The 13,400-nt window shown below is 35.2% G+C and overlaps 1 protein-coding gene across 1 annotated transcript in view; it reads right to left on the reverse strand.

Moving 5' to 3' along the window:
• Window positions 1-10,918: 10,918 nt before the first annotated feature.
• The window catches only part of F9 (coagulation factor IX), a 38,730-nt gene continuing 36,248 nt past the window's right edge, over window positions 10,919-13,400 (reverse strand). The window contains exon 8 of the mRNA XM_036306138.1: window positions 10,919-12,722. Within this exon, the coding sequence (XP_036162031.1) occupies window positions 12,175-12,722 (548 nt within the window). The 3' untranslated portion in view covers window positions 10,919-12,174. The remainder of the gene's footprint in view (window positions 12,723-13,400) is intronic.

Genomic DNA, 13,400 nt, shown 5'->3' on the forward strand with positions numbered 1-13,400 from the left:
AAACTGACCCATGGTATACTAGTATACCATGTTCAAGAATTGGAAATCTCAAAGTTGTTAAAAAGTCAATTATCTCCCAATCGACCTGTAGAGTTAATGCAATCAAAATCTCAGCAGGCCCTTTTGGAAAAAAAAATAAAGAAGTTTACTCTAAAATTTACACAGAGAGGGAAAGAATTTTAAAAAGAATCTCAAAAATTTGGAAGACTTTCATACCCTGATTTCAATACCCTATAATGCTACAGTAAATATAGTGTCATGTAGGAAAATAGAGATTTCAGTAGACACACATATACATAATCAATTAACATCCAAACAAGGTGCCAAGTCAACTAAATGGGAAAAGGAAGGTTGTTTAATCAAATGGTGCTGGAGCAACTAGATATCCATCTAGAAAAGGTAATGAACCTCCATCCCTCCACTGCACTCCATACACACAAATTAATTTGAGTTGGATCATAGACCTAAATATAAAAGCTAGAATAATAAAACTTATAAAACCAAAAAAGGCAATATCTTCATGGCTAAGTGATTAAAAATTTCTTATGTAGGGCAGAGAAAACACTAACCAGAAAAGAAGAGTATCAAACAAATACAAAGAAACATTGCATATGTTGAATCAAGCACTTTACAATGTTACACATGTATACTTGTTAGAATAAGATAAAATCTAAGAGGCTAATATTTGGAATACTTTCAAAAGCCAATTATGTAGCTGTAATGAGTCACGTTTTCCCTTAAATTAACTGATTCCATCTTGTACATTATTATTAGTGTTAGAAATCATAGCACAGGCAACATTTTTGGTCTTAAAAGTCACTTGAATATTAATATCTTTCTTCATTATTTTGTAGATGCTGCTCTGAGTAACTCAAGGAAACTAAGTTCCCCTTGAATTAAAGGAGAATTAATAGACTTTTAAAATTAAGATTTCCTTTGATGGTGTGACTAGATTATATTTCTTAAAAATATTTCAGATAAACAGCACAAGACTCAGAATGATTTGCTGCCCATGGCATTCACAGAATTTCCTCAGGACTGAGGTGGACTTGGTCATTCATAGTTTGTCTCATTCATGCAAGTATCTTTACACCTTCCATTCCCCACAGGTGAAAAGTGCAGCGTTACTTTGTTTCCAAGTATGGTTTTTCATGGCATGCATTCAGATTCCACCTAAAAAAAACCTGGAAATCAATTATTTTGAACATTTACAGGTAAAAATTACCTGTAATTTTGTTTGTAACTTTTCAGGAACAAAACAAAAATCCAAAGAGGAGAAGAGATAATCAGAGATTTTCACCCACTTCTTTAACTAATAGTTTATTTTATTATTTAATTTTGTTATCTATGCGACTATAATATACCAAAGGGATATGTTCTGAAGGACCTCTTTTGCACTTTGACTGGTATTTAGGGTTTTTAGAGTTGTCTTATAGTTTTAAAAAGATCCAAAGCTAAAAATCCTATGGTTAGAATGTGTTAAGTTTACATTTTATGCATTGCAATTTAGACCCACGTGTTACAGCTTTAAGTTAAATATTCATATATGCACAAGATGTGTTCCTGTAACAAAGTTCTACTTTCCAGTGTCTTTACTTGCTTTTGAATATTCTGGAAAAATCTGTTCTAGTAAAAATTTTCTTTAGTTATATTATATTTCATCCTAGGATTTTTTGAAAATGATACATGCATAGTTGTCTTTCTTTTACGTTTGTAAACAGTGTGATGACTTGTTTTAAAGCACAGGGCCAGTTTTTGCATGCAATGTTGAATTTATGCTTGGAGTATTTTATGTCAAGGACCACTGAAGACAATGGTTTGAAATTGCTGCCTTTTGAATCATGGATTGTGTGTTTTACTATCAAGTTGGCATACTTTTTGATGAAAAAAGGTGCACGTTTTTTGATGAAATGTGTTAAATAAACAATAAATTCAATAACTATATAATACATAAGTACTTGATCTTTTAAATAGGCTTGTGTGTCATATCAAGATCATAGTTTATGCCAGTAGTATCATTTGATGTAACAATTTCTATAACAAACCAGTTGTATTTTATTCAAAGGACCTGAAAATTATAAATCTTGTAATATATACTTGCTGGAGTTTATGATGGTTGATTTTTAACTCACTCATGGAAATGGCCATATACTGGATATTTCATTTAATGCTTCTGCAAAAATAACAACAAAATGAAATTAAAATCTATTTCTCCTGTGTACTGATCTTGTGGTTAGAAGACAGAATTAATAAATTTCTTGAATAATGATGCCTTTCTGCACAAAACATTTTAATTTCTTGGTATTAAACTAGGGATTTTAATCATTTAATACAATGCAGAATTCTATAGATTCAAACATACAGTTATAGTATTTTAATGTTTTAATCATTGTACAATGAATGCTAAGTTTGTATATGTAACTGCACTGTTCATTTTGCTGGGCTATAAATGTGTTACTATAAAAAAGCAGCAATTTCTCTTTAAGTCTTCAAATTTAATTACATTGTAAATGTATTACAATCTAAATGTAACAGCATTGATTCCACATTAAAAATATCCAGCTTAGTATAGTATCAATTATATATTGAAAACCCTTCCCCTTTAAATTACTAGGGATACTTTTTAAAGGCACCATAAGTATTTTGAGTTAAATATTAATCTTTAGCCTAATTAGAGAATTCCCTGAGAGAGACAGAGATCCAGAAAGATAGAGATAGAGATATCTGACTAGAATGAGTAAAATATTCTGATCAAAATGTTTCTTCACCCAAATCTAGGATAACAATAAATGAGTTTTCTGGGGTTAGATAGCCATATTTATGAGTAGATATTTCAACACACTGAAAAAATCTTCCATATAATCGAGCCCAAGGATACCTGGAAAACATCTAGATACCTGCAGTTGTTTTCTGAGAAATTGCTTCCGAAGGTCTCTTATAGCTGAGTTTGCCATACTTAATGATTTCTTCCACAATGTATTTGGGTTCCAGAACTTCTGTGTTAATATTTTTTAGGAGACAAAAATATAACAAATTGGTTTGGTTTCCTCTTCCATTATTTAAAAACTGAGTTTGTTTCAGATGTCTTAATGAGCATCCCATCACAGGGTCAGTTATTTCTTTTGTCTTTAAATTTATTTTGAGCTCTTTGGAGGAAACACAATCAGTGAATTAGTTAATCAATGAAAATTAAAATCTGTTTAAGTGTTTATTCTTATGTTGGCTGAGAAGTAATGTTATTGTTGACATTTTAACAAAATTATGTATGAATCTCACAATATAGAACAGAGAGTTGTTATAAAAGCCACTCTGACATCTGTGCTATGAAAAGAGAAAATTTCAGAGTGTATTTTTGAAAGTCTAAGGGTGTATAAGAAATACTCCACTTGAAGAGAAATTAGGTCAATGATTCTGTTTTGGGTTTAGTCAGAAATCAATTCAGTTTCACAATTTCTTTGAAAATGCTTATTATTAAATATAATAATGCTTATTAATATACTAAACCACAGGAATCTGCTTCCCATAGGGGCAGTAGATTGTAGTGTGCTTAATGAATCATGTCTAAAGCATTTAATTGTCAAAAGAAATCACTTTATTACAGGGGTCCTCAAACTTTTTAAACAGGGGGCCAGTTCGCTGTCCCTCAGACCGTTGCAGGGCTGGAGTATAGTTTAAAAAAAAACTATGAACAAATTCCTATGCAAACTGCACATATCTTATTTTGAAGTACAAAAACAAAATGGGAACAAATACAATATTTGTATTTGCATGTGACCCACGGGCCGTAGTTTGAGGACCCCTGCTTTATGACATTTCAGTACCCTTCCCTACATTGATTTGGAATAGAAAGTTTGCAATTAGTCTTATGGGGCCTGCCCAAGGACAGCAATATGCTTGGGAACACAACAGTATTAAAGACAAAACCTGAACCTTTTATATTGTACAAAAGGAAATTAATAAAAGTGACAACAGGCCATTTAAAAAACATAATTCCATTTTAGTTCAAAATATATTTTCCGTAGTAAGGCTCATGACATATTCAAGTTTTACCTTTCACTTGGTGAGGGTCTACATAATATTTGTTGATAATCTCATTTTCATATGTACAAATTAGCCCATTAAGTTCTGAGGAGATAATTTCAACACAATATAATGTTATATTGAGAAGGGCCAATGAAGTTGAACTTTGTGAGGATGTATTCCTTAAGCTAAACGAAACTTTCCTTATACCCAAACCAAAATAAAATGTAAACCATTTCAAAGGTACATTTTGTTTAAGTATTTGTGAGATAGGCTCACTAACTCAATTATTATGAAAATAACCAACTAAATACAACCAGGCTGAAGAAGAAATTAAAATATAATGGAGCAGGAGAAGAAGTCAGAATGATTTGAAGCATGAGAGCTAGATGTGCTGAAGATTTTCTTATGTAATAGTTTTTATCTTAGTTCGATAGTGAATGTTCTCCTTTTTTTGTAATTTATCTTTATTGTTGAAAGTATTGCAGATGTCTTCTTTGTTCATTTGTGTTTTTTTTCCATTGACCCCCTACACCCTGTACCTGCCCCTCCCAGGCCTTCACTACTCTATTGTCTGTGTCCATGGCCTATGCATATATGCATTTAAGTTCCCTGGTTAATCACTCCCCTCCCACACTCCCACCTCCACCTTCCCTCTGAAATCATCAGTCTGTTCCATGTGTCTATGTCTCTGAATCTATTTTATTCATCAGTTTATTTTGTGCATTAGATTACACATATGAGTGAGATCATGTGATACTTACCTTTCTCTGACTGGATTATTTCACTTAGTATAATACCCTCCAGGTTCATACATATAAGAGTTCTTTCTTTTTAAAAGCTGCATAGTACTCCATTGTGTAAATGTACCACAGTTTTTTTTATTCACTCATCTGCTAATGGACCCTTGGGCTGTTTCTAAATCTTGGCTATTGTAAAATGTGCTGCTATGAACATAGGGGTGCTTATATTCTTTTTAAGTGGTGTTTATGGTTTCTTAGGATATATTCCTAGAAGTGGGATCACCGGGTTAAATGACAGTTCCATTTTTAATTTCTTGAAGAAACTCCATATAGTTTTACATAGTGGCTGCTCCAGTCTGCATTCCCACTATCAATGTACTAGGGTTCCCTTTTTTCCACATTCTCACCAGCACTTGTGATTTGTTGATGGTAGCCATTCTGACAGGTGTGAGGGGATACCTCACTGTTGTTTTAATTTGCATCTCTCTGATGATTAGTGACTTTGGGAATTTTTTCATATGAATCTTGGCCTTCTGTATATCAGGTTTGGGAAAGTATCTATTTAGGTCCTTTGCCCATTTTATTCTCTTATATGGCAAGCTATGAGAGAAATCAAATGAAAAGAAATAAAATATTATTAACTAAGTGGGTTCTAATTTTTCAACCATAATAAAAATACTTAAAGGGGAAAATCACAGTGGCCATTTTGAAATTTAATATTAGAAGCTAAAATGATCTCTTTACTGACCCCAGGGAGGCCACTAGACTGTACCGGTACATTTACAACTAGTTTTAAAATCACTGAAGGCCGGGAAGGGTTGGGGGGATGGGAAAGAGATCAACCGAAGGACTTGTATGCATGCATATAAGCATAACCAATGGAAACAAGACACTGGGGGGTATGGGAGGCTAGGGGAAGGTCAAGGGGAGAAAAAAAAAGGAGACATATGTAATACTCTTTGTAATAGTACTTTAAGCAATAAAACAAAAAAATAAAATCACTGAATTTGTTGCAAAGCTGGTATTTTAAAATATGAATATTAGTAGCTTAAAAATCTGACTATATTGCTGAAAACACCAGGTATTGGGAAGATTATGAAGCAAGAAGAATTTTCCACACTGCTACAAGGAGCATAAATTGTCACAACTCTGTGAGCAATTTGCTAATACCAAGTGAAGTCAAAGTGAATGCTCTGTGGCTGAACAGTTTCACTCCTAAGTATCTACCCTGGAGAAACACTCACAGGTGCTCAAGGAGGCATGGGCCAGAATGTTTATAGCAGAATTGTTTGCAAGAGTAAATCATTTGTAGTCAACATGAATGACCATGGATACTAGAATAGGTAACTAGATCATGACATATCATATAATCAAATACTAGATAGAAATTAAAATGAATGATCTGAGCTATCCATATCAACATCAGTGAATCTCACAAGAAACAAATTGCAGGATAGATACAATATGATTGCATTTGTAAAGTTTTAAAATATGTAAGACAAAATATAATGGGTAATTTATAGTAAAGGTATGTGGATATGATGGAGAGTGATTAACACCAAATTAAGGATGAGTGGGGGAAGAAAAGGATTGGATGAGTGTTGGTACTTGGAAGTTCATGGTATTATTCTCTGTATATTTTTATATGTCTGAAACATTTTACACTAAACAATTCTGCTCACCTTAATTCAGTACTGGAAAAGTAAAATATAATACTTTGTCCCCGATGACTGAAATGTAGTAAAACCCTGTGCCAAACTTACCTTTCATACATGCCTGTGGGAATCTTTAAAATCTTTATGCCATCTGAAAATAACAGTTAAGAACACTTCTGCAGTCTTTATAAATAAATTACAAATTACTATGAACTAACATACCAGCAGAAAACTACCACAGAATAAACCTTCATTGACTTAACAATGTGTGAAAGTGTTGTGCAGGAGAAATATTTGCACTTAAGGAAATGTTTTATTTTACAGAATAAAATAACTACCTGTTGCCATCTGAGAACAATTTTAAAGGTCTGATTTTCAATATTTTTGGCTCATGAACATTTAGCTTCCTTAAACAACTTTACATTTTATTTTATAGTGTAGTTAGTGCCCACTCATAATAACTGAGTAGCAGGACTATAAAAACGACGAATTTTTAGTCAAATCATTGGATTGTGTTCATTGGTATGTTGGTAAATGTTAAACAACTGGGTCTCTTTAATAGCATGTATTTGTAGCATTTGTCAATATCTATGGTGTAAATCTCTCTACCATGGCAGATTCGAAACTATTGACATGAAGTCTTTGAACTGGGAGTTGGAAAGAGATGCGCAAAATTGGCATTTAGGAGTTTGTAAAGCCTGTTCCAGCATACCACTGATTCTGTCTTATGAAACAGATATAGTGCTAAGACCATAGTAAGTGTTCAGTAGAATTCCTTTTTGGAGTGTGCTAAGATTTATGAAATATAACCCAACTTTAGGTAATGTGTAGCTATCATTTTAGTACATATGTTATCTAAATTGACATTTTTCTAAACTAAGTAAGCAGAGATTCTGATCTTAAGCATGATCATCTAGAACTCTAGAAACAGCATATAGAAGAGAGTATGGACAGTGAAAAATATTGGAGGTGTATTGACAGAAATTAAATCTTTTTGGCCAAGAATGACAGTTTAATTCAGATATAAAACTTCAAAATCCAAATGAAACCCAAGAGCTGACTCAAAAACAAAGTATAACAGCAAAATACCTATCAAGATGAAGATTCAAAGCATAGACAAGAGAGGTTAATACAGCTCTGGAGAGCACAAACACAAAAGCAATAAATGTTAACAGGAGAGGAAAATGCCAGGGCTATAACTATAGCCTTATCAGCTAATATTTTTTACATTTACTGGAAATTAGTGATAACTTATTTTTATATCCTTGGCAGGAAATGGATGTAGGAGGTTTCTCTATATTTGTCTGCCTCCCCTCCTATGGCATATTCCATAATGTGTGCAGGATGACTATCTCATTCCTACCTTAAATGACTAAGTTTTGCACTGATGTCGTCAGTAATAGCATTTTTCATTTATACATTGGATCATTAACAAGCATGCACTGAGTTTCTCAGAGACTTGTTGCATTCTTGAGCTGAGTTTTAATATGAAAATGCATGCTTATTTTTTGTAATATATTCCAAGAGGGAAATCGATTTTTTATGTAGATATTTACTGAAGCATGTAATGTATACATCATGAGACCTCTTTTTCTTTATGAGGTCAGTACTTAAGCCACTTCATGGTTATTGATCTGGAGAAGCTAAATACTACAGGATTCCTAAAAGTTTAAGAATGAGAGCATCCAGGAGATTTACTATGTTGGCAACTTTTTATAGATTAGGATCTCATATTTAACATTGCAATGAAGCAACCATTTAAAACGAAGTCTTTAGAATCAGGACTATCTCTGTTCCTATTTTTATTCATCTCTCAACTAAGTGGGTAACTCTCCTACCAGAGTGAATTGATCTGGCCAGTAGTTTGAAATACTACTGTCTTGTGATAGTGTGTAGAAACGTTGGTCCTGTTCCAGAAACCGTTACCGCTTTATATGTATAAGAAAGGGTCTCCTTGCTGTTCTTCCCTTCTGATAACTTTATCCATAGTAGAGGCTGAGAGGAACTCTGGCAATCTCAAGGCAAGCCATAACCCTGAAGATAGGGTGAAAACGGTCTGCCTTGAAAGTACTATTAGAGAAAATGAGTAGAGTGATCTATGTACCTGGACTGGATGAAAAGGATAGGGATGCCACAGTCTTTTGCCTACTGTGACTCTCATCAGAAGCCTCCATAGTTTGCAGAACATGATTGTTTTGTAGTTTTAATCATGAGATTTAGAGATGGCATAAGCTTCAGATTCAAAAGGAGCGGTGATTCTGAGTGCTTTGCCCAGACAGGCCTGTTAACCACTGAAATGTGTTTCCTAGTCACCCACATCTGCACTGCATTGTCAGAGTCCCAGCTCCAGTGGGTTTTTGAAGCTTTCTTTCAAACCTCAAGCAATAGCTTCTGGAGTAGCCTGATGTCTCTGAGCTGCATATGTCTTACCCAGTAGAGTTACAATGAAGTGAGTTGAAATGTTGCTTGAATGACTGTGTGCCAGATGACACTGACAGACATGCTCTAGAAGTCAAATGTAACATCTGACAGTGCTCTCAGCTGGGTTAAAAGCCAGACACCAGCAGCATAGGTTCATTCCACGTGTATTTACTGAGTTCCTGCTATGAGTCAGAGATGATAGCTCCAGTCTGTTATTTGACTGCCACTCTGCTTTTCAGGCTATCTGTTGGTCTTCTTGATTTGGTCACCTGTTTATCTGTTATCACTATTGAGAATTCTAGGCAGTTTTCAGTTCTAGTTCGCTGAGGGATTACCACCAATGCAGAATTCCCCAGCTGCTCTAAAAATATAGGCAGTGCTCCAATTGAAAGCACTACACTTTCATAGTATGGAGTGGGAGACCTGAGTTCTAATCTTGGCTCTGCCACTGTTATTTTGAGCCTGGCCTTATCTTGGCTTCAATGTCCTCATCTGTTAAATGGGCAGAGTGGTCTGTATAGTGTCTAAGGGCCTTTGCAGCTCTGACATACGTAGATCGGATATTGTTAGATTGCATTCAGAAGTTGTTGCAAAGTTATAATGAAGCAGTTTTGTGACCTGGTCTGTCATGGTTAAAGAGAGTTGGGGAGAAAACCCATTCTTTTTCCCTTGGCAGAGAAAATTGGACTGTACTTAGTTCCTATCATCACTAAGCAACTAATATTCAGAAAGAATCAAAAGCAGTTATATTTAAACAGCAAGTTAAAATGACTGCACTATATTAACACACTTTTCTTCACTCAGCAAGAGTTCTGTTTTAACCTGTACCTTCCAATACTGCAGCAGCATGCTTCAGCCCATTTAGGTTAAGTAGCTACAGAGATTTTGAAAGTACTGATGATTCTTATATGACTGCAAATGTCCTAGGACCTCGGTAGTGACGGCCTGGCTCTGATGCTGCTGGCTCTTTGATGGGCTTACAGGACCCATATTTTTAATGTGGCAACATGCTACAGGAGGTTCATGATCAATTCAGTCATTTCCAAGCTCATGGAAAAATGGATAATTGGCTTAGAGAGTTAGGGGCCCGGGAGCTCTCTCTTTGCCACAGGGTAGACCAGGCACAGAAACTGTAATGCCATGCTACCACTGCTGCCTTTGTAAGGAATGGATGGTTTCCATGGCAATAAGGCCAGAGTGGCTCACTTTTATGGATTGCAGAGCACTGGGTCTACAGACCTTTAGTCATTCAAATTTGAAGTAACTAGTTTGCATGCATTAATTAGTATCCACCTTAAACATAAGGTGGGCAATTAGTGTCTCCTCCTTCTTTCCCTCCTTTAACCAACAATAGAAGAACTGATTTATTTTATTTTTTCATGAAATCTCAATCCCACTCATTAGTTAAGTATGGCCTCTTTTCATGACACTCAATACAAGACTCATTCCTACCCTGGAATAAACATGGATTCCGATTCAGCTGACATTTATTGAGCATCTACTGTGTAGTAATGTAGTAGGCACTGACAAAGCATTTTACATACATTATTTTAGTTAACTCACAAAATATGTAACTCACAAATTTAATGAACACTATTAGTGTGTGGTACACAGTCATCCCTCGAATATTTTTAAATAAAGGAATATAATCAGATTATCAATGTCAAAAAGGGCCTTTGGAGGGCATCTGTCAAACACCTTCATTATACAAATGGAGAAATCAAAGCCAAAAGGTGGATTGAATTATTCAAGACCATATTCTCAGCTATTTAAACTCAGTTGTCCCAGGTGGCTCCACACTACCTCATATAAAAGCTGAGTGCTAACAAAGCATCAAATCTCTGATGTGTTATATTGCTTTTGTACATATTCTTTTGATTGCTTTGCTGAATGTAGTGTTTGGGATCCTTTTCTGTGAATGATTCAACAACAAACACTTTTTGAGAAGTTAAAAATACATTTATTGATATTTATTTTGAAAAACTAGAGTATTAATTGGAATAACTTGTAAGAAATCAGCAATAGTGTGGCTTGGCTGGGGTGACCGATTCACATCAACCAAATTTAAAAAAGCCAAGGTCTGAACCCAAGACATCAGTTTATTAATTCATAAAAGGAAATATTCTGTCTAACAGATTGAAGTACTTGTGCTGGTTGGTTAGCAACTCTCTAGAAAATTTAATATTGAAGGTCTGATTATAATAAAACAAAAGGTGCTTGGTGGGCATGAAACCAGAAGACGAGGAGTTAGTTGGCTCATTGGAATAACTTATGTCTGTGAGCCTTTTCTACCCTTCTCCACTGTGGGGATACACTAATTAGGGGTACATGATGCTCTTGTTCTCTAATCTGGGCAACTTCCTTAGCCCTGGCTAGCACTGGAGACACACTGATGAATTCTTCCTTGCTGACTCTATTAGTTCTATACTGCAAACTGATCTCTTTCTGTTAATATTTTTTAGCTTTCTTAGCTATAATACCATGTCATTTGAATTCATAGAACCATTTCTAATCAGAGCTCCATAACAATACAATTACAAGGTCTTAGGGAACTATTCTGATAAGTCATCCCTTCCATTATATATGTATTTAATAACGTGACTCTCTGAGAGGAACTTTCCCCCTAAGTTCTTTAGACCTTACTTCATCCCTATGCTCAGATAAGCAAATCCAAGACTAAACTGAAGGCAAGTCTGGGTTTGATAGATATATATCATTGTGCATACCAGTAAAACAGTATTATGCTTCCCTTCCCTCCTCTATGTGTAGGGAAAAGAAGAGAGAGAAAGAGAAAAACTGATTTAGAGATTAGAAGTTGTAAAAGATAAAGGATGCAGATATAAGAGTTACAGAAAAAGAAGTAGTGTTTCTGATGAGTTTTAACCTGTCAGTTGTTCCAGTGTTCTTCCTTTATGAGTGTGGTGTTGGACTTGTGATGGACTAGACCAAATATCCTGGATCTGATATAATACATATTGAAGTTTCGGTGGGAGAAGTAAGAAATATCTGGAACATGGAATGCTGCTGAGGAGGGAGAATCAGGGAGTTGCTGTTGGAGAAATATAATGCCTGATGATCAGGATGAAGAAAATAACTTCACATTTTTTTTCATGGTCACAAATTATTACCACACTATATTTCTCAAATGATTTGATTTTCTAATTTATTTATTCTACAAAATATCAATTCTAGACAGATTTCTCCCCATAAAAAGAAAAAGCAATATTCACGGAATGAATATGTTCAAATCTGATGAGAGGGGAAAGTGATTAGTTAGTAAAAGACCTTGTTCATTTTTAATCCCAAATATGTGAACCTTGGAGATACATTTTTCTTTAAGTGAGCTGTGTTTTTTCCTTAATCCAGTTGACATACCGGGATACCTTGGTATATATTCCATATTTTCCTTTCACTGCACACTCTTCACCCCAGCTAATAATTCCAGTTAAGAAACTGATGCCTTCCACTTCAGTAACATGGGGTCCCCCACTATCTCCTTGGCATGAATCTTTACCTCCCCCATGGAAGCCAGCACAGAACATGTTATTATAGATGGTGAACTTTGTCGAGCGAAGGCATGTGGCTCGGTCAACAAGGGGAACTTTAAGGTACTGAAGAATTGAAGCTGATCTCCCTCTGTTGAAGACTTTTCCCCAGCCACTCACATAGCCAGACCCAAATTTGAGGAAGATGTTTGTGTATTCCCTGTCAGCGATGCAAATAGGTGTTACATAGCTGTTTAACATTAAAGGTTCATCCAATTCCAGAAGGGCAATGTCATGGCTGTACTTATTAATAGTTGCGTTGTAGTTGTGGTGAGGAATAACACGAATCACATTTCGCCTTTGCTCTGTAGGCTCCTCCTTTTCGGTGTTATGCTCACCTATTGAAAACAGATTTCTTTTTCAGTCACTATCTTTCTCATAGAGACACACATTTTCCAAGTGTCCACCTAGCATCACTTACTTAACTGGCATTTCACCCATTCAAAACAAATTTTTCTTCAGTAACAAATAGCCTTTCACATAAAGAAACAGATTTTCAAAGTGTCCACTTGGCATCACTGAATTAACTGGCAGCCAAGTGTCAAAGATCTCAATCTTATATTGGTATGATTTAGATAAAATGTAATGAGGGCCAGGGCATACTTTTTAGATCAAAAAGTGATTCAGGACCCATCATAGACATGGTTCTGTTCACCCTTGCTGTTACAAGTCTTACATTGTTCACATGTGGTAATGAATCTACTTCTCATGAATTTTATTCTAGACTTCCCCAATTTCTAGTATTTTGATTCCTTTTTGCTCACAAATAATACATTCATTTGGTCATTCATTCAAATGTTAGAGGGTCCACTACAGGTTGTGCCAGGCACTAGAGATATAAAGATAAGTGTTATGACACAGCTTTTGGGAAGGCTCAGTCTGGTAGGGAAATGGAGACATCAATAAATAATTGTTCCCCACTGAAGTGAGTGCTAATAAAAGTACACCAAAGAACTCTGGAAAGGTTGGAGGTTGAAGCAAGTTGGGTTTTGAAAACATGGCCCCTCTACCACTAG

The sequence above is a fragment of the Myotis myotis genome, unplaced genomic scaffold (genome assembly GCF_014108235.1).
Source record: "Myotis myotis isolate mMyoMyo1 unplaced genomic scaffold, mMyoMyo1.p scaffold_m19_p_4, whole genome shotgun sequence".
NCBI classification, from domain to species: domain Eukaryota; kingdom Metazoa; phylum Chordata; class Mammalia; order Chiroptera; family Vespertilionidae; genus Myotis; species Myotis myotis.